This window comes from Plectrocnemia conspersa, unplaced genomic scaffold, assembly GCF_051122295.1.
Source record: "Plectrocnemia conspersa isolate PC_06_02 unplaced genomic scaffold, ASM5112229v1 ptg000003l, whole genome shotgun sequence".
Lineage (NCBI taxonomy): Eukaryota > Metazoa > Arthropoda > Insecta > Trichoptera > Polycentropodidae > Plectrocnemia > Plectrocnemia conspersa.
Window position 1 is genome coordinate 1,750,210 of NW_028277167.1, and position 23,640 is coordinate 1,773,849.

Below are 23,640 nucleotides of genomic sequence, written 5' to 3' on the forward strand. Positions count from 1 at the left end.
TTTCAAAAAGACAGAAAATGTTAATCACTTTCACCACTGATCAATGTTTCTTTAATGTTCACTGATTTTGTTGACTTTATAAAAAGTCAAGGAGCTATTGCCAGTCAATAATACAGCTAATATTGCGTTGATGAAATCTTACTTACAATTTTTGAAATGAAAGCTCGATTTATAAAATATAATGAAAATAATATGCTAATAATTAATTTATTGAAAAACTTAAAAGAAAGTGTGTCTCAATTACATAAGCCAATATTAAAATAATATGCTTGCCTTAAAGCCCCTTATCAATAAAATAAATTTGTATTAAAAAAGTTTAAGAATATCTGGTAAAATAAATATATTAAAAACATTTTTTTATTGCTTTATTATTGTACATTTACTTCCATACACATTTTGAAAAATAATTAGTTACGATAGTCGAGAATCTCTTGTAAAGTATAGTACTAAATATTGTTAGAGAAGAGCTAGAGCTAATCGCAAGCTACACCTATATTACTCGACTGCTACCACTAGAGACTACAATCCGAAAATTCAAAAACCGAATATATTCGCTTGTTTTATACCTATATGTAAATAAATATTTGTTCTAACTAACTTATATTTTATAAATATTTTTTTTAAAAGCATGCTTTTGTTTTTCTTGTTTTGCAAATAAATATATCTAAATTTATTTCTACCCTTAATCTTGCCTGTTGCGGTCAGGACGATAGGACTGAAGAACGCTTCTCTTGCACTTGCCATACAATGAACTTGTCAAACGCAAGGATATTTTCGGCGATAGCTATGAAGAGCTGGAAAAAAAATTTTCGGTGTGCGCAATGTATGTTTTTTTAAATGTTTTATTATATATTTATTGATTATATGACGCTTTGGGATAAAACTGTCAAGTCATGATGGTCAGATTTGTAAAATAAACAGCCGTGCATATACAAACTAATAGCAGATAAAGAAAATATTAGAGAACAAAACACTTTGTGATTGCGGAAATCTCAGAAATGACTCATATTTCCGAGTTAATATTATGCAGCTGTATTGAATGTTTTATTCCTTTAAAAGCAATACGAGTCTGTCTTAAGTGATTTATTATGATAATATATTTAAGAACAGTTATTTCCGAGTATTTTAGGCAGCAAGAATAATTAAAATAAATTTTGAATCATTAAGATTGATAGTATATCTGTTTGTATTTATTATTTAATCTATAGTTTTTGATTATTTATAATTTTATATTATATATTAAAATATTTTATATGTTATCTATTCGGTTTTCGCATAATCTACTGTATCGGCACTCTAGTGACGCTCTTCCAGTCTAAACAGGTTTAGCATAGCTTAGTAGTTGTTTAGAAGGACAACTTTTAAATGGCTGATTTGAACACTCTGAAAAAATAATGCAAAGTTCTATAGTTGTTTACTGTTGCTAAAAAAATACTTATAGTTTTATTGAAGATGATATTGCGTCTTAGATAATCTCAAGTAGTGCCTGAAAGTTTTTTAGAATTATACTCAATTTATACTCTTCTAAAAAAATTATATCAAACGTATAACTTTTTATTCAATCTAAAGAGCTAAAAGCTCTCAGCAAAACACAATTTATATTGACTTGAAAATAAACGAGAATTTATCACATTACTAATTGACACAGACGGCACCATTAAAGTCACTTCGATCGTAAGATTTGGTCCAGTCAAGCAGTCAGATTGAATCGCCAAGAGTCTTAATTTGATATTCGAGACAATTTGAAAATTTTTACGATGCAGAAATATGGAATAAATGACATGATTTGTAATTTAAGCTGAAAATATACTCATATATAGTACAATAAAAAATAAATTAAGGAGAAGGAAAAATGCATATGCATATTTAGGAATTTCAGATGCAATAAATATTTATCAGACAATGCAATGAATTTAAGTTAAGATCTAAATCATTAATTTAATAAAAATATATATATATTTAAAAAATAATATAAATTATGATTTTTGCCACATTATTTTAGTAATAAGATAAACATATACAAGCTCTATTTGCGATGTAAAGTACTGGATCTTTACTACTTATAAAGTAGATTACGTTTTCGTTTTAGTTGGTTTGATTTTTACAGTTCATATGAAACGATCGCTGTCGTTTCTGCATGAGATAAAACCAGAATAAACCGCTTCAGATTTTTTATATGGGGTTATTTTAAAGGACAAAAAATCGATGTCTATGAAACAACTAAAGAATAATATTCGAGAATTAAATTCGTAGGTTAAACAATTTTATTTCTTAGTTTTTGTTAAAGTAATATTGTGAACCAATACAAATTTAATTTATAATAATATTAGTTTGATTAACTCTACCATTAATATATTTATAACTATCATTTAAGTCATTGATAGTTTCTACGCTTGATAACCTAAAATCTTCAAGCCATTTATTAGTCATTTGATAACGACTCTTATCGAATTTCATTTCATTTACTATGACTATATATTTTACTACTGTCATACAATGTTTTCGAGTTTACAGTGAGTATTTATGCAAATAGTCTGAAATTACATAAAATACGTACGTGTATTGTTACATGTTTACATTTATGATTCATTCACATTTGACGCTGTTTCTTATCAGTTTCCTGCTCAATTGGAATTTACAAGACCAATAGCAATAAATATAATCCCTGTTTCTGCTTAAAGTACAGTGCAAATACGAATATTATGAGCGATACATTAATTTAGAAATAATATATGCATTTACGTCACTAGTATAATATATAACTGTATTCACATCTGTAGAGGAAATGCAGAATTGAAATTATTTCTCTAAACTGACTGGGTTTTTATTTATAATTATTATTAATCATTCATAGTTGTTTAATTTTAATAATATTAAAAATTATTATTAGTTACTTTAGATATGAAAAGTGACGCAAAGTAAACGCAGCTGACCTTGCATCGTCTTGGTTGAATGAAGAGAATCTGCTAGATTTTTTAGAAGTCATCTGGAAAATCACATTTGGGTTTGAAAATGGTCAATAGTTAGATACAGTGTTGCTAAAAAGTATTTATTAAAAACAATATGAATTTTATTTGAGCTGTACTGATATAAACATTTTTATCACAACAATTGTGATAAAATGCGAATAATTAGTATGGAAGCAATTAAATTTATTTTTTATCATCAATTCTCATAACTGGTAATTTATTGTGCTTAATAAGGTCATTTGTGTTTATTTTATCATGGTTTTTATTTAATTGGGAAAGTTTTCCATTAATTAATGTAGTAAATGGATTGATGCATTATAATAATAATAAAGAATTCATGATAAATATGACAATAGCATATTAAAACTAGTAATTTTTCAAAGAAAAGCTATGAAAATAATAAGTTTTATTATTTGTTATTTTTAGTAGTGAATATTAAGATCGTTGATGCAATATTTTGCCATAGAAAAGAATAAATGTCAAGGTCTTATTAGTTAAAAATTAATAAAATATATAAACTTAAGTTATTTATTATTTGTGCTTGAATTGTAATTTTTAGCATTTTTACTTTGTCAAAAAAAGTATTAGATGTAATCGATATTTATTTTTAAATTTTGATACTATTTAAAAAAAAATAAAATAAAATTATGGATTATAAGTATATGATTCAACTACTTTTTATCGTTTTTTCATTATTAGTATAATGAAATAATATATTTTTAAAATTTATTGTCTGGAATATAAGATCAGTTTTACATTTAAATTTACATTTTATATTATAGTTTTTAATCAGATTTAATAAAAATAAATTCATGATTTTTCTGTTTAATTTATTGCATATTTTAAAATTATTTTGTCGCTCATATTTATTTAACATAAATGATTTGTAATATTTTTTATGTTTCAGTTTTATTTTACTTGTTTTTTGTCACATTTTATAAAAGATTATTTATTAATAGTCGTATTTATTATTTAAATAAGTTATATTTTTTGATAATAAAACTATTTTTTTTCCCAAAAAACCTTTAATTTTCTGAACAAAAAAATATTTTTTATTTTCAATTAAAAAATGTTATTTACTTTTTAATTAAAAATATAACATTTGTTTATTTTGTCGCCCATTGTTTAATATTCATATTTATTAAAAATAATTAACGTGTAACAACTATTCATTTTTAAGTTTCATATTCTTAAATAAAAAAATATTGTTCCATAATATTTATTTTATTTTATAAAATATAAAATTTACGTTAAAAAAGAATTAAATAATGTTTAAAAAAATTTTGTTTGAAAAAATAAGATAATTTTTATATTTTAGTTATTAATCATATTTAATAAAAATCAATTAATTCATCAATTAATTTCTGTAGAATTTATAGCACGTTTTTTAATTAAAATATGTTAATTTTGTCACTTATTATTTTTCTCATATGTTTGATTAAATTGATTGATTTGTATTATTTTTTTATGTATTAGTTTATCTTACATTAAAAAAGCGTTTTTTTTTGTATATTACTTCAAATGTAATTTTGGTTTTTTGTCACTTAAAAAAATTAGATATGTATTTATTTCACATTTTATAAACAATTATTTATTAATAGTTGTATTTAATATTATAATATAATTTATTTTTTCATAAAATCTCCTTTAATTTTCTAACTTTGTATTTGTAATTAAAAAAAAATGTTATTTATTTTGTAATTAAAAATATAAAATTCGTTTATTTTGTAGCTCACTGCTTTAGTCTCGTATTAATTAAACATAATTAACATGTAACAATTTTTAATGTTTTCTACTAAAATTAAAAAAATATTGATTGACATTTTTTATTAAATTTTATTCAATCAATTATTAAAAAATGTTAATTTACATGTTATATTTTATATTTTAATTATGTGATTAATCACATTTATTAAAAAATAATTTATTCATAAATTTTCTGCAGAATTTAAAGCATATTTTTTGATAAAATTTGTTAACTTTATGGCTTAGTATTTATTCTTCGCTCATATTTAAAATATATTTATTTGTAATATTTTTTCACGTTTCAGTTTTATCTTACATTAAAAAAGCGTTTTTTTTTTTTGTATTTTACTGTAAATATAATTTTGGTTTCTTGTTACTTAAAAAAATGAGATTTGTATTTTTTTCACATTTTATTAATAGTTGTATTTAATATTGAAATTTATTATATATCTATATTATAAAATCAGTCTATATTTTTTTTACAAAAACCCTATAATTTACTATATTTTTTTTTATTTTTAATTAAAAAGCTGTTATTTATTTTTTAATTAAAAATATAAGATTTATTTATTTTGTCGCTCATATTTTCACTTATATTTATTAAAAATACTTATAATATATTAAATATATTGATTCACAAATTTTATTTTATTTTATTAAATCAATTTAAAAAAAAAATTAAAAAATGTTAATTTGAATTATTTTCATATTTTATCAAAATATATTGGGCTCTCATAACTCTAAAGAGTATTAAATCTTAAGCATGGCCTTACTAAATCACTAACTTATATACTTTTTCGGTAGCTTTCTTCAGACACAGAACTACCACTTCGCTTATGACTTGGAAGCGGAGCTACGCTGAAGCGACCGAAATCTGCCGCTCTCCGTCAACCCAAGACTTCAATACGACTTAATATATATTTATTCATTATTTTACAAAATGAAGGGCCGCTTTTAAAAATATTTTTTATATCAACTTAGTACTTCCGTACACAAATGTTAATAATTTAATTTTTCAATGATTCTTCCGCATATTTACTGTTATCTGATCAATATTTATGATTTCTAAAGACGCCCAAAGTTTCACAATAGTTTCTCAAATAAGATAACGATATCTATTTTTATAATAATGTGGTAAGCCAATTTTCACTTACTTCCATAGATATGGTGAATAGAAATACTTAATTTCAAAATTCCAGTTACTTATCAATATTTATAAATATAAAGCTGTAGATTAAAACATCTATTACTAGAGAATATGAAATATATAGTTTTATAAGACTTGTTGCTATTAGGGATTATTTTATCTCATTATTTAAAACCATTCAATGTTAATTTATTATAATTTTAAAATTCATTAATTTATCTTAGGCTAGATGCCTTTTTAATTCGAACGCTTAATATTTTTTTATCAGTCTGTTCGATTATCAATATTTGTATACATGTAGATTTATTTTATTTAAGTAACCCAAAATTCAATTCCTTGCAACAAATGTACATCATTGGGTTTAACGTGCAGATTGTCAGTTTGATATATCGGACGCTGTTTATTTGATAGCGGTATTAAACAGGTCTTAAATCAAGTCCCAAAAAGGTTTTCCTCTAGAGTACGCAGTAAAGCACATTTTCCAAGCATCGATTCTGTAATAAAATATTCTTCGAGTTCTTGGAAGAAGATAAAAAAATAAAAGTTTTTTTGTAACTTACTTTCTGACCGCCCTGTAGTCCATCATCGAGAGGCATTAAATACTCGTAAACACGTTTTGAAGCCAGTTTATTCATGGTTCTTGTTGAACTTGGTCGCCACGATGACGCATAGCGATTGACCTGAAGCAGTCAGTGGCTCTTCTGCTCTTGGATTTCTTGTGTTTTTGGATTTTACTTTTGTATTCTTAATCTGGTGTTAAAAAGTGCTTGATAGAGAACCAGTACATATATATTAAATCCAGTGTGACCAGTTGGGACGAAAATTCAAGACAAAATGTCACGAGCAGGTTAGTTTACTAGTAGATAATACAGTGCGCGTCTTTAACGACATACTAAATTGTTTTTGGTGATTTTGACGAACACTTTCCATTCTGGCGTTATGACACCAAGACACTTTGGATGTGATTAAGCAAAGGTCATCCAACACACACACATATACAATAATTGCTCCCACACATACACAAATAAACAAGTGATTATTTACATTATTTATTTATAAAAATCCTTATATTTTAAAACAAGACCTTGTACCAATTTTTTTAATATTATTTTCAAGTATGAAACAGTGGGTATTGTGAAGTCAAAGCAAACCTTAAAATGTCTTGAGGTTTCCTGTTCGCAATTCTCGAGCGGGAATAATGCGGTTTGTTTATCTTTGAGGTCATTAAAAGGAAGCATAAGTAATATAATTAAAAATATCAAAATGAAGGAAGTGAGTTATAAAAATGAATGTCGCAACAATGAAATGCAGAAAGTTTTGTTATTTGTTGAACTTTGACATACATAGTCATGAATTATCATAAGCAAGTATTATTATTATGTATTGATACTAAGACAGTTAGGAATTTAGATATCTATGATATAATTTAATTTAAAAATATTTTTAAATATTGCTTCGATCGATAGATGTCTCTGACAGTACGCACCAGTATTTTTTATTAGTAAAATCATAAAAGAAACATTTTGGTTAGTATTGACTCTTAACTTTTTTATTTTGGCTTTAATGAAAATTTTAAAATGGTTGTACTATTTTATTATATTTTTGAAAATGTATAATTTATATATTATTATCTATCAAATATTTTTATGATCATATTTTAAAGTATATTTTAATAAGAAATATACAAAATGTACACTGTTGTGGACAAGTTATATTTATTCTAAGTTTTTAGTTATAAATATATAAGTATATATTAATATAAATAGTAACAAGCAAATAAAATAAAACGTCATGATTCAATTAATAACATATTTTGCGTACGCTTATAATATTATATTAGCTACGGTACCTCGCGTTAGTGAAGTACCGACATCTAGTATTATTCTATTATATTAAAAATATGCACAAAAAAATCTCTCTACGTGGCTTAATTAGGCCCGATATTTTATTTAAATTTAAAAAATTCACTCTGCGCTGCCAAATTCATAATGAGCTGTTCTGATGTTTTATACTAATTTATCAATCAAAACATTGTACTGTACGGTTAAATATTCCTTTAATTAAATGTAAATTAATGAGTAATTTATTTATAATAAACAAATTCCTGAGGCGCGACTCTGGAAAAAATCATATCAAGAATATATGTATAAAAAAATAAAAACGAACTTCAAATGGTGAATCTGAACTAAGCTACAGATATATGTACTGATCTAGTTCAAGTCTTTTTTATTTTACCACAAATAAAAGGAGCGGAACATTGCCTTCAAAAGCATCCACTTTTTTTGTAATAATTTCACAATAAGAAGGAGCGTAGAATAAAATTAATTTTCAGAAAATAAATACATTTGTTTATCAAATGAAGAAAATAAATTTTAAATTATAGTTATTGTTCCCCCCCCCCTGATTGTATGCCCTGTTTCAAAAGTCGCCGCACACCACTGATATATACATATATGTTTCTGGGATATTACAAATTTTATAACCAACCACGAAAAACTAAGTTTATAAATATCTTGCTTATGTTCGTTAGCCAGCTTAATTTATTTTTTTGTTTTAAAATATCAGCTATTATAATTGCAGCTCTGTTAAAAAATCCTAATTTTTTAGCAGAGAGAAATACCTTAAATGTTTTACTAATAAATATTATTTTTTTTTTTTACATATTTTTAAATATATAGAATTCCTGTTTAGATTTTAAATGACATGTTTTTGTGCAATTATGGTTAAGTTATATTTTGAATGTAAAAAAAATTACAGTAGACCCCCTAATAACACAATAAATTGGGGACGTGCTATTTGGGTGCGTGTAGTTGGGGGACAATAATTTTTTTTTTCAATATGTGCGTACATATCATATTATATTCTTACATAAAGTAAAAGGGATATAAATAGCACGCCCCTAATTAACCGTGTTATTAGGGGTCTACTGAACCGTGTTATTTAAAAGCGTTTTCTGTAAAGCATATTTAGTGATTAATAAGTACTTAATAATCATTGCAACTTTATAAGAATATGTTTTATTGTTCTAATATTTTTACTATAAAATAACTATAATATTTCATATTGTATTTTAATCATATACATTTGCTAGCACTGTATTGTAATATAAGCTGGCATATGTATAAATACATATACATATTTTTTATACCTTTTTTTAAGAGATGTTTGATTTAAGATAAGGTAGTAACATGACTTATGTTTTAGACGATAACAAAAAAAATCTATTGATTTTAGTTATCAACAAGTTGAGCAACTAAAACCAATATGAATTAGAATCAAGTTAAGATTATGTAAGATATTTACTTTATTATTTCACTATCACTTTATTTTACGATGTTTCAATGATCTTATGCAGCAAAGCTATGTAATTGTTTATTTTATAATGAACTCTACAATTATTTATTGTGCAAATATTAAGTCGTTTTTCTCGTCTTATTATAAATACATATATATGTAAATAGACGTTTCGCATTTATTCTATAAATGGATTATAAATAAATTGTATTTTTTCTTCCATCAAAATTCATTAAATCCTCTTACCAATCCAGTGTTGAAAACAATGTGAGGTTGAACAGGGCCGGAATGAATATTTATGAAGGTTATCTATCCGAGTAGATGAAAAGTGCCTCAACGCGTTATATGCACATATATATATATATATATATATACAATTTGTATGTATATAAAAAATATACACGTATTTTTTGCACAGTATCGCTCGCTGCACAAAAAACCGGATTTCGCTCTTTCCAGTCGTTGACAATTTGACGCGAAAATTCAATGCAACAATGTGTTTGGATTTTTTGCGCTTGTAACAGAACATAACAATGCCATGTTCCGTGTGTGTTTTTTTTGGTTGTTATCAACGATGTTTGTTAAAAATATCATTTGAAATTGAACTGAACTGTAAAGGTTATAAAATATACGCGTTTAAATAATCATCTTACGAAATGGGGTATCATTTTTTTATAAGCAAAAATAAAAAAAACATATTTTATCTCACGAAACAGCAGGATATTTTATCTATTAAATTAGATTAAATTAACTCATCAATAATCTATCTTAAATTAATACGAAAAAAAACAATATTTAATTTGTGTTATTCAATATATAATATTATTAAAGATCTAATTAAAATCTCTATAAAAATATATATTTTTGATAAATATGTATATTGTGAAAATGCATTTTTAAAAATAACGACTGATGTAATAGGATGATTAATATACAACTATTTACAACTGGTTTTAAGTGGTTTTTAAAATAATATTTTTAACCTTGCTGTTTAATGTATATCTAATTATTTTTATAGGTTTTAAACAATAGTTAACTTTTTATTACTAATTACCGTTAATATATATATCGCATTTAAAAGTCCTGAACAAACTTGCTTTCAGTAAAATGGTTTAATAAAAAAATCGTAAATATCATATATCAATCTTAAATAGCATACAAAATACATACATGAATTATTTAATAAATATCCATTTGAACATAAAAATTACGTTTGTAAACGATATACTCATACGTACGTTATCTTATTTATGAATTCCAATTGACCTTTACTAGGTTCAGACGTTCAGAGCAGTTCACATCCAAAACATTCCCGATACATGAAAAATTCATAAATTCATATTTCTGCATCTGTGATCTCGTGAATTTAACATCGTATTTATACAAGAAATATCGACGTATTTTATTCTATCAAAAATCCATATAAATATTTATTTTATTACATTTTTTTGTGTGGCTCTTAATTGTAGTGTAAATGTAAATTCATATTGTATTTATATATGTAAGTATCACGTGAGTCACATTTTATGTTTATATAGTAATAATACATTTTAGGATTTAATGGCTGGCGGATGAGGCCCCGCTAGCCGTTGTACTCCCGTCGAGGTCCGCCAAAGAGTGTTGCATTCGCAGCGATTGTTGTAGTTAATCGCATCAGCTCCTCACAATACACCCTCTAATAATTTATAATTGCGAAATTTTACTATAGAGAGAGAAAAAGATTTGGTGTTGTTGCAAATGTTGCTCTATATACGGTAAGGTCGGTGGAGCTGGTTTTTGTTCGCACACAGTGAGTCACGGTGCTACGAAAAGTTACAACGGAAATATATTTTTAGACAGAAACAGATTATTTAATGTGTATAATGGCGTAGCAAAAAATCTAAATCGTTACAATTAGTAACATGTCGTCATTCTATGAAATGTGTAATCCGGGGTTTTTGTACCTGCTTCGCGCCTATTGTTTAATGAACGCCCACTTTGATACGCATAACCGCTTTATACATATTAGTATAAAAAATGCTGTATTGTATTATGATGATCAAATCACAGTTTACAGTGATATGAACAAAGTAAAAGATACTGAAATAAGCCAACAAATCAGTAATAATGAAAGAACCATACAGCAAGTTTAATTTTTATTAGGATAAAAAAAAATATAAATATATATTGGATAAGTCTCTAAAGAATTTGAAAAAGAAATGGTTATACAAGAAAAAATTTGATTTATGTAATCTATACAAAAAAATATTTAGATGTTAAAAATTAAAACTCTCACTTAATAACATGTGATATGCCGATGACACAGTACTTATAGCGAATAGTCTAAAAGGGTTGCAAACGCTCATAAGTGAAGTAACAAAAAAACATATATAATTTCTAATAGTGACTAGAACAAAATGCGTTAAACTAAAAGCAAGTCCATATTATTGAGATAAAATACTGGATCGAAAAAGATAGGACCACGCTTTAACAAGGGTTTTTGCGGGCATGACTTGAGTTTGTTTTAATATATAAAACTGATACAACAAGTAAAATTAAGAAGGCACACTACTTCTTTATTTATAATAAATAAATAAAAACATAAATGAACATAATTCCGCATTTAACGGACCAGCTCATGTGAACTCGTTAAGGAGCTGGATGGCGCAAGTCAGAGAAGAGCTGCAAGCGCTGAGGATGTCATATTTAATACAAACACGATACTTTAGAATACTCGAAAACTATTGGAAGTAGTTGCTATACTACCAAAAACATGGAATGTATTCTAAATCATTTCTTAAAAAGCGTTTGATATAAAATGCGCATATGATAAGAACTTAAGCTTTTAAAAAACACACAATTTTAATATTATATATGCGTTTTCTATTTTTTACGTATTTGAAGCTTATACTGTGTACTTTTTATTTTAATATATATTAATATTAAATAATTTAGCAGCCTTTTATCAATATTTTTTTTTCACCCAAAGGTTTTAAATAAATTATTTATCTATTGTGCTCTTTTCGTTCTTCTTTGCCTTTGTCTCTTTAATTTGTTTTCAATGCCAGTCCAAGGTCTTTCCATTTAATGACAACAAAAAATATATTATATTATATATTAAGACGAACTCCTTTTGTGTACGTGTCTCTGATAATTTATCACCAACAGCGACTTATAATTACAAGACGACGCTCTGAATTTTTTATGTGTGTGCTGTAACGACGTTAATTTTTTACTGTCGCAAAAGGAGAAAAAAAAATAATGGTTTAGAGTAAACGAGGAAAGCTTCTGTGAAAGCGCCGCAAGAAAATGTCACTTGATTAAATAACACGTTTTATTATATCTGGTGTAACATAATACCTATTACAAACGACCAGTGTTTTTTTATTTAATTTATTTTAGTTACATATATAATTTGTGGCACCGACAGCGATTGCTCTTAGGACCTCTACTATAAATTAAGATTTTTTGCTTGTTTTACTTGTTCGCTTATTTACGATTTTTCTGTCCTAATAATTTTATTTAGTTTTCCCGACAATTTTGGATTCACAGGTTATCAATTGTTAATTGTTTTATTACTCAGATTTAAAAAAAATTGATTTTACTATTAACAATAAATTGTTTTTAAAAAAATAGACACATTGTTAATATTTTAAGGCATTAAAGTGTTGTTCGATTTTTTTCATACAGAACTAAAAAAGAGTTCGCTAAAAGTCACGTCATATTCGACAAGAAAAAGTTGAACGGTCGTGCTAATATTGGCGCGTAAATTGACCGTAAAGTGTTAAAAATAAATATATTATTGTAGATGTCACAGAGTTTGATATTTGTTGTTTTAAAAATAAGTCAAGGTATTCTATTATTATTTTATCATAATCTGTATCATTTTTATTTTTAAAACATGTATATTTGGTGACTCTAAACATAAATTAATTTTTTATTTTATTATTGTGAATATAAAAAACGACCATTACGAAACTGTATATTATATTTAATGTTAAAACTTTAACTAATTAAAAAGTTGTGATGGTTTAAAAAAATTAGTTTAGGCTAAACCCGACCGCACGGGTGCATTTTTAGGAATATTAAATAATATTTAAGGAATAATTTAAGTATGCAATGTGTTAAATATAGTTTTAAATTAATAAAAAAATCCATTGCAACAGTAGTAGAATTTTTTTCTGGGATATCTCAAAACATGATATTCATAAACATCCGTCTAAACAAAAACTGTAGAGAGAACTTCACGCGATATTTAGAGTCGTAGCTCTTGAACAGTTGATGTTTTTTTCACTTAAATTTACCAAATGTTCTGCAAATATTGAAATACCAACATATTTATTTATTTAAATGTAAAGTTTTAAGTGGATCAACCTGTATTTCGAGTTTATGTCCAACATAATCCGCGGAAGAAATTGTGTATATTTAATTAGGTTATATTTATTTTTATCTGTACATTCCTGCAGAATATATAACTCAGGTTGTTTTGGCTTACACTGTCAAATTTTGCGATTTGTTTCATCATTGTCACTACGTCAAAGTAACACTAACATAACTTCACACAAATCGATAACATTACACATTTATGTTAAGAAATGCAGGTTTTGTATTAGGTACGCCATTTGTGGTGGGATTTCCCATTATAAGTCGTCACCATTGGATTCAATTTATATTTGTTATTATAATTTGCATTATTAATTGGCTGGGTAAACCCCGGAATATTAAATTAGAATGAGGACTGTGCTCTATTGACTTTGAATAATATACATGTATAAATAAATATAGTTGTAAAAATTCAACCGCACACAAAAGTCCAATGCAAGTAATTATTTATATTCGCACTCACTTACAATCTGTGAATTGAATTGTTAAGTTAAATGATTACTACAGATGTTTCGTATTGTAAACAATCTATAAAACACTATTAGTATTAATATATTGTACAGAATATTTCAGTGGAATTGCATTCAAACCATTCTCTTAAATTGCGTAGCCGTGTGATGTGATGTACATATACTTCTTCATCCGTTTTTTCTCTTGAATGATAAGTTGGTTCAGTTTGTATTTTGGTCCTTAATTATATGGCCGAGATATTGAAGCTTTCATATTTTGATGTTCCACAGCACTTCATGTTCTTTTGCCATACCTTGAGGGACATTAATATTCGTTTTTCTATTTACCCAAGAAATTTTGTGTAAATATAATATAACACTAACAGTTTTTTTGCAAATAATATAAATTAAATTTTAGTGATTAATTTTGTGTTGTTTATTTGTTTCAGTTACGTTTCTGTTTGTGTCCTTCGCCATAGGATTAACCCTTGTCAACTCTCAAGTCTTAAATTCAAGGGAAAAGGAAATTGTAGAAACTATTAATAAAGGAATAGAAACTTTCTCTATACAGCTACTACTGGTTAGTATATCAGATCAATCGATCAGTTACTATATTCCTTTTATTGATTTATCTTTTTTTCTTACGCAGAGAACAGCGCTGGACGTCCCAAAAGGAAACATCGTGATCAGTCCTATATCAGTATGGTCTATGCTCTCTGTTCTCACAGAAGGAGCTAACAACAACACTTTAGGAGAATTAGAGACTGTGTTGAGGCATCCCAAGAATAGGCCGGATGTAATCAGAGATGGCTTTAAAATCATCGTCAAGGCTTTTCTGGTGAACACGTCAACGGTTCAATTAGAGTCGACCAATTCGATATTCGCAGATAATAAGAAACTTGTAGGTTTCGATCGACGTGCATTGATTGCTTTTGGCGTAGTAATAATTATTATATCAATTTAATTTCAGATAAGACAGCAATATGAAGACATCATAAAGAAAAATTATTTAACTGAGTTGTACAAAGTAAACTTTAGAGACTTTAATACGGTTAATTTCATAAACGAGCGTATCAGAAAGGCAACGAGAGGGAAGATCACCGAGATCGTCAATCAAGGTTTTTATAAATAAATATAATTATTTGACAATATACTCATCATGTTATACATAAACTTCCTTCCTTGGTATCCCTCCAAGTTGATTTAATCATCAAACTAAGCGACCAATATAATTTAAATTTTATATCCCATTCTTTTTAACATTAAAATATACAAACATTTTAACCATGCGAAGTGGTAAGTTAGATTTATAAATAATTAAATTTAATGGTTTTGTTTAGATGATTTGAGAAACGCAGAGATGATTATCACCAACGCAGTTTTCTTCAAAGGGCAATGGACTCTTCCGTTCAACGCCTCTTTGACGAAAAGAGAACCTTTTTACGACGAAGACAGTAAGACAATAATAGGCTATGTTAACATGATGTCTAAAAGGGCTGCTTTCCCTTACGTCAACATGAGAAAGTTCCAATCGCACGTCATTGAATTGCCATACGGAGAGGTAATATAAAAATATGTTTTATAAGACTTATGATAAGATTGCGGAACTGCAGTTCAGTAAATATTTTATCTGGGGGTGCTGCAGTTCCGCAGCTCTTTTTAAAAAGAGACTTTAAAAGCGACAATTCAAAATTTATTGTAAAAAACTTGTTTTCGGTTTAGGATTCCTGCTCGAATAATGTCGACGAATTCAGTAAATGCGTGAACAACAAAGGAGAGGTTAAACATTTATATATTAGGCACTCATTTCTTTTTTGGCTATACACGCATAGTTTGTTGTTGGGCACTGTAGAAGCAACTCTTTGCTTTTTTGTAGCACACTTCTTGACAAACTCATTGGCTTTTCGAATCGGACTCAAAATTTTAATTTATATATAAATATATATACAGTATGATTTGCAAGCATTTCCATGTTTCATATATTGAAAATTATATTTTAGTTATGTACATAATTCATTATTGGACATTAAACATCTTCCTCTTCTTCTCATTTAATTAAAATACAATCATACATTTATACTAATACTAATAAACGGCTAGAGTTGTAGTTGTATGTATATATGTCACTTTCATTCGTGCGTGGGTACTGAGTTTGATCCCCAATGGATTTTATTTTGCGTCAAAATGACGTAATATTAATAAGTTTATGGTCATTTTAAACGATAAACCAATTTATATAATGCTTACTGTTGTAATTAGTTTTTTAATGGTATATATTATACCTGATTTATATGTACAAATATTTGACGGACTTAAATTTTTGTAGCACGTTTATACTTTTATTTTAGTTGGTTTGTTGTGCTATAAATTTTGCAATATAATTAATTAGTGATTGACAACTCAATGTATATTTTGCAACACGGGTGATTTATTTACAAATAATTTAAAACATCTGTCTAATTATGTTTTTAATTATTTTAGAATAATCTGAGAGTATAAAAATAAATATTTAATTGCAATGATTTTTGAGCAATTTTTTATCAAATCAATAGTTAGAGAAAACATATATATTGCATATGCTATAGTGAATGTGTATTACTAGTGAAATTATATTTTCAATGCCACAGTAAACCCCTTTATAGCGAAGTTTTTAATGCATTACATTTAATGTATACGCTTTTTAAGTTTTTTTTATAATAAAACGATTTAATTATGCAATACTAATATTTATTACAAATTTAAAAAAAGTAGTAATGAATCATAAAATATATTTACATATATATATATATATATATGATATGACACTTTATATCCACCATTCAAAATATAGTACATTTAAAATAATATGTAATTTTTCTAAGCTTATCTATTTTTTTATTTTATAATTTAAATGCAAAAACCATGTTAATATAATAATCACCGTTAGCATTTGATTTAGAATGCAATACTTTATATTTTAAAATTTTATTGCAATTTTTTTATATCTTTTCAAACTGTTTGACACCTCTGGTACTTGCAAAATCAAGGAAATTTTTCAAATCAAAGAAAATAGGGCACATGTTCTTGCTTACAAACTAAATTAAATTTAATACATAAAAATAGAAAAAAAGTTTGATTTTTCTGATTTCGGTAAATTGACAAAATACAATTAAAAAAACCTAACCTCAAATTTTGTATGGGTGTCAAGTCTCCTATAACGAAGTTTCAATCTTTACGCAATAGGGGGGTGGACTGTAACTTCTCAGAATCAGTAAAATATATTTATACGCATATTTTCACATAATCAGAGATTGTCCCTTAATACTATAATATTTAACCCTTTGGATGCTAAAATATATAGTTGTTCGTCTTTAAATAAAATAAATAAAAAAAGCGCAAAGATCGCTATTGACGTGATGATGCTCAAAAAAATTTGTGAGCTTGTTACCACTTTAATAATATATGACAATGGCATGAAACAGTTTTTAAATGAATTAAATTATAATAATGTATATGAAAAACCTTTTTTTTTAAAAAGACACCGTTGCACCCAAAGGGTTAAATAAATTAAATGTTATCCAAACCTAACTTTATGAAATTAAAAAACTATAGTTAATTTCTGAATTTTCATTAGATCATGTTTGGTTTAGTATTTTTAGGTTTTATTTAGCTTTAAATAAAAAATGGACGTTTTGCAACTGTACAATTTTAAAACAACACTAGTGAAAATGTATTTAAATATGATTTCACTAAAATAGCAATAAAAATATATACTTCACTAGTAATACACATTTATACTTTAACAGTATTTATTTAAAAAAAACAATTGTTCAATTGTTTAATTTTTATTTATTTTTTAACGCAGATATTATTTATATATTTAATTTTATCTTCTTAATGGTTCATCGGAAATGTTATTCAGCATCCTCAGGAGAATAATTTTGGTGCACATTATTTTTCAGTGTACATGACATTTCGCTAAAAATATATTTTAGAATCATCCCATTGTTCACCTGCATGTTAATAACATTTATACTTAGAATAAATTTTATTGTGATTTTGAAAACGTTTAATAGGAAGCTTCACAAGTTTATTAAAAATAATAAATACAAATAATTTTTATGGGATCTTAGGAACAGCCTGTACATATTTATACATCTTCATAATAACTATCGAAACGTAATTTTATTCTCAAGGGTATTTGATGATGTATTATAATAAACACAACACAATGAATCTCACGACTTTTATTATTATTCCAAATTATCACTATGACTTCATAGTGGATAGTGAAGATGGAAAATACATTTCTATGCAGATCTTCTGATCTCACGATTCGTTTGAATCGAATTATTATTATTTCACTGTACATAAATATTCTTAAGCACATCATTCGTATGACGTTGTAAAGTTTTGTGGCTTTGGTAGTATTTTTAGTAATTTTTAGATACATTTTCATTCTTATCAATCAAATCTTTTCATTATATTTCTTTAGTAATTGAACGCTGTAAAATTAGATTACTCTTAAATGCTTTTTTTTTAAATAACAAAACAATATACACTATAATAATATTTTATCTTTGTAGGAAAACAGGCTTTCTATGATCATAATGTTGCCTCATTACGGAATTAAACTAATAGACTTTTACTCCAAATTCCAAAACTTCCATATGAAGGAAGTGTTTGAAGAACTTAAGACTGCTCGTATGTACGAAGACGACGAAGTAGACGTATATTTACCAAGATTTTCCATCACTTCAGATATTGTCATGAATGAGATTTTGAACAATGTATGTATTTAATATATCATTTTTTATGCGAATCTGTTATTATATTTATTGTTTAATATACGTTTAGATGGGACTTTACGATGTGTTTGATCCAACTTATGCAGATCTTTCGTTAATGTCAAACAGTCTATTCTTATCGCGTGTTATTCACAAGGCTAAGATAGATGTGAACGAAGAAGGAACTGTATCTTCTGCTGTTACGGGTAAAATAAAAATTAAATCAAGTTTAATTATTGTGTTTAGAATAAGTAACAATTTTTATTTTTATTTTCAGAGGGAGAGTTGTCTAATAGGAATACGCCTCCTAAATTTTTGGCTAACAAACCTTTCATTTATCTCATCATCGAGAAGTCTACAAACATAATTGTATTCAGTGGAATTTATAAAGTACCGTCGGAAGTTTAATCTGTTAATTTAATAATAAAATAATCTAATATGTGTATGTATTTTTTTATCATTTGTAACAAAAATAATTTATATAATTTTCTGGAAATAATTTTGGCAATAAATATAAGTAATCATAAACTACGTATATTTATAGATATTTCACTTGTATTTAATAATATTATTTCTTTAAATAATAATTTTACTAAATTATATATCAACTCACGCTTAACAAAATCCTTTTACATAGTTTTAGTAGGGCAATCATTTATTTATTTTAACTTACGTTAAATAATATATTTTTGTAAAATCTTAGTAAAATTAATATTATACACAACGAAACTTAAAACTTAATCAATTTAACTTAAACCGTACTTTTACGTTTATTTGAAAATAAGCAATCCCCAAACTTTAGATTCAAAAAGATTTTCTCATCCACTATATTTTTGATTATTAATAACTCGCAAATATCTCTAATATAATTGCAGTCAAAAAATAAAATTCATTAATATTATTAGTTGCGCTATAAGTGCGGAATGCGAGATTTTGAGTGCAAAGCGTGAATTTATGAGCGCATATCTTCAAACACACTAGATTATAGAGCCTAAATATTTTGAATCTGTAGGAAGTGTTTTAGTACGTTCAAGTTCTGATTTATATATCCTTAAAAATTAGGGTAAGTGTAACGTATTTTTATGGCTAATCTTGATGATTAAGGGTGGAAACAGACTATTTGTTACTGTATAGATTGTAGCTGCGTAACGTTGATTTGAAAATCAGTAAAATCTGGCAATGTTGTGAATCTACAAAGCGTTTAGTATTTTAGTACAATTATTTAGCAGAGATAACTTCAAGTCCGAAGACTTGTTCACTTTTTTAAGCGCTTTAAAACTGTTAATGTATACCGTTAAATAGTAAATCATATATTTTGCGCTGAAAAGAGCAAAAAGTTTTTCTTTAGAAAGTCAGTAGAAAATAAATAAATTATAATACTTTTAAAAAGTCCTGTAGGCTCATTTTGCTGCAACGATTACGGGTGTTCCTGTCATAATATTAAAAAAAAATTATATTAATTAAATTTAATTAAAAAAAAAGTAGTTTTGCTTAAATGTAAAATGAATCTGAATTATTCAATTTTCTTTACTTTTTTGCCACAAAAATAAAATAGTTTTTAATGTAAAATTACTTGATTAATCATTAGTTTCAACTCAAGTTTTTTAAATTATTATAAAAAAAATGTTACGGTTTTTAACAAATTTGGTTTCAAATTTTTTTTGTATAATTTTAAATTGCAGTTTTCTAAATATATATTGGAATAAGAAAAATGTAGTTTTTTAAATTTTTTGCTTTGAAAATTGAAAGTTTTCTAAATATATTATATTAGAATAAAAGAAGTTTAGTTTTTAACATTTTTTTTAATGATTTTAAATTGCATTAATATTATTTATTGCGATTATAAAATGACATACAAAATTTGGTTTTGTGTTTAATAATATAATAATGATTTTTTAAGGTAGAAAATTTTTAGACGCTACATAAATTATTTTAGGAAATTAATATTTTTGTTAATGTAGACACAAATAAGTCTGGCTACAATATTTAAGATTATTTAAATGCATTGTAATTTTTACCTAATAATATTAGGTTTTTAAGTACTGTAACTTAAGAAGTTAGTATATATTTTTATTGCGCGAATTAATATGCATACTAATAAACATATGTTAATCGGTCTTACTATCGGGCGACGTTGTCGAATGCGAATGATGATGAAGTGAGTCTCTTACATTACATTATACTATTTGCCTAGAAGTTTGGACACATATGAAGTAGGATAATTCATTCTATTAAGATAATATTATTAAACTCCACCTCATTTATAAATGAAAACATTATTATGATTTCCGATGGATTAAAAATTCCAAATTAAGTTCTCCATGGGCTTTCAGAAATTTGTTCTACAAAATCAGAAAATTAATGTTGTTATTATGCTGGAAACATTGGAAAAATAGAACCATAGCTCCGATAGATAAAATTAATAAAAAGTGTGTTTCTTCTACAAAATTTAGTTTATAGCACAGAAGAAGATGATTTACGCAAAAAGACGGTCTTGATGTTGGAGACTAATACAGAATAGATTCTTAAGGTTAGATTAAAAATAAAAACGGAAAACTTTTTACTTCACGTTAATATTAAAATGACGTTCTGTCTTTATAAACTAGATAAATTTATTTTTGATAATATATTGTAGTTATTATTTAAGGAAATAAAAAAAGGATATAAAAAATAGTGACTAACTTGAACATGTATTATATTATAAAATAAATGCTTTTATGATCTATTGTTAGTTAGTCATATTTTTTATGTATTTTCAGGTAAAAATGCTATACAGTCATACCTCGATTTGCACGGTAGAATGATTCTGCGAAATTTTGCATAAATTGAAGCATAGAACACATATAATAATGGAATATAGCTTAAAAAAATAGAAATCTGCGTAAATTGAGACTTAGAACTCTATAAAAAATTAGGAGATAGGTTACATAAAATGCGTAGAGCAAATACAAAAAATGACAATGTGCTTCATTGAAAAACAGCTTTGAGTATACGGATTTAGATAATGTTTACGTCTAGAGTTCCGGTATCTATAATATATGCATATACTACTATATAACATTATGTTTTTTTTAATTCAGATTGAATAGAGAACTCGAACGAACTATATTAATTAAGAAAACACAATATTTTTCTTTATTAAAATTAATATATATGAGGATTTTCTAACCATGAACAAAAAAAGATAATACTTCGCATTATGATTATAGTTGTAAATATCAGGCGCCATACCTTTAAATACCCGTATACAGGTATAGTCTTATTAACCTACTTTCTATGTAATACATAAATATTTTTTAAGACCAACCTGCTTTATTATGTATTATAGAAAGAAAAAATTAATCCATATTAATTTGCAATTTTAATTTTTATGATACCGCAAATATACAAAAAGTAAACAGCTGTCCGTTTTAGGGTGCTAAATATGGATAGGGTGATGTTTTTAATACAGGATATTTTTTTACAGATCTTGGAATTTCGATGTGTCAAAAAATAAATGTCAAACTTTACGTTCAAGGATTAATTTTTAAAATTATGCATAAAAAAAGAGATATGGTTTCAATGTCTTTAAAAGATCAAATAATAAGTCACAAGTTTCAAGTTATTTATCTGATTGAAAATATTTATATATAATAAGTCTTATAACTGTATTTGATCGTTGCCTAAAAAATTCTCGCTAAGATTTGCTAAAAGCTGATAAAATTAATTGTTCTATATATGACAGTTTAAGAACAAAGATTTTTCTTCAATCGCATATTAGTGGATGTAAATTAAACGATTAAAGTATCTAAAAAATAATAAATTTTGTACTAAATAAAAAATAATCTGTTGTATATGAGTTTTGGAACATATGATTTGCATTATATTATATAGATTGGAGTTGTTTACATGGAAATTAAATCTCCAGAATTAAGATCAGCTGCGATTGAATAAATTCAGAAAAATTTATGGATTATTTTAAATACATAATCTTATCGAATTTATTGTATATAAAATAGCAAATAATCTTTAGAATGAATTTTATCTACTAATACATACGTTTATTTGTGCTGATTTGCGTATAAAATAAATAACTAGAAATAAATTAATCGCGATCGGATTATTAAAATAATTAAAATAAAATCATTGCGTCTTGAAACAACAAATACAAATAATTTAAACCTTTACAAAAATTGCGACGCACACCTATTTTTGAGATAAGCGTTAAACGATAATAAATCGTGGGCCTTTTAATATTTTGTTTCTTTCAACGTAGAATTCTGTGAATTCGGTCATAGTAGATACCGCCACAAACATGCTAACCTCTCAGTAGCTTACATTAGAAACTTCACTATTTCGTTTCCAACTTATACTAAACAAGAGTTCAGCTGAGCTACGCTAAATATCGACCAAGACCATACTTTTCAAGCAAACTGGAATCCCAAGAACATAACTCAATTTTTTAGATTGACATAGACTACCGTAATTACAAACATGTATAAATGCATTAATATAATTGATTGTCACAATTAAAACTTTATTTGTATAAAAATAAGTGCGTGCACTTCAAAGTACAAGGTAAATAGAATAAATATAAAATTATAAGGAAATGGGTAGTTAAAATTTAAAGGAAATGTTTTATTAATAAGATTAATGACTAAAACACTAACCGATAATTTTTTTAAAAGCTATTTATCAAATAAAAATAAATATTAAAAAAAAGAATTGCCATTAAATTGAAATTAATATTTTATAATAGTGTTAAGAAAATAATTTATAAAATCGTGATATAATATTAATAAAAAAATATTTATGATATTATACTTATAAGAGTTTTAACAACGCCATTTATAAAGCTGCAAATTAACAAAATATTATTGAAATTTGCAACATTAAAAAATTACACATTTGACGAAATTTTTCGAGAG

The 23,640-nt window shown here is 25.8% G+C and overlaps 1 protein-coding gene across 2 annotated transcripts; it reads left to right on the forward strand.

Annotated features, from left to right (window-relative positions):
* Positions 1–6,486: 6,486 nt before the first annotated feature.
* On the forward strand, positions 6,487–19,261 carry LOC148236317 (serine protease inhibitor 77Ba-like). Of its 2 annotated transcripts, XM_088182228.1 has the most exons (9): positions 6,487–6,709; positions 14,417–14,547; positions 14,617–14,868; positions 14,938–15,085; positions 15,308–15,528; positions 15,690–15,746; positions 18,533–18,736; positions 18,804–18,939; positions 19,011–19,261. In XM_088182228.1, exons 1-9 carry the CDS (start codon positions 6,697–6,699, stop codon positions 19,139–19,141), a joined length of 1,293 nt encoding a protein of 430 aa, XP_088038354.1. In that variant the 5' UTR covers positions 6,487–6,696; the 3' UTR covers positions 19,142–19,261. The 2 variants fall into 2 exon arrangements, with proteins under 2 accessions (XP_088038354.1, XP_088038355.1); XM_088182229.1 differs by lacking the exon at positions 15,690–15,746.
* Positions 19,262–23,640: the final 4,379 nt, after the last annotated feature.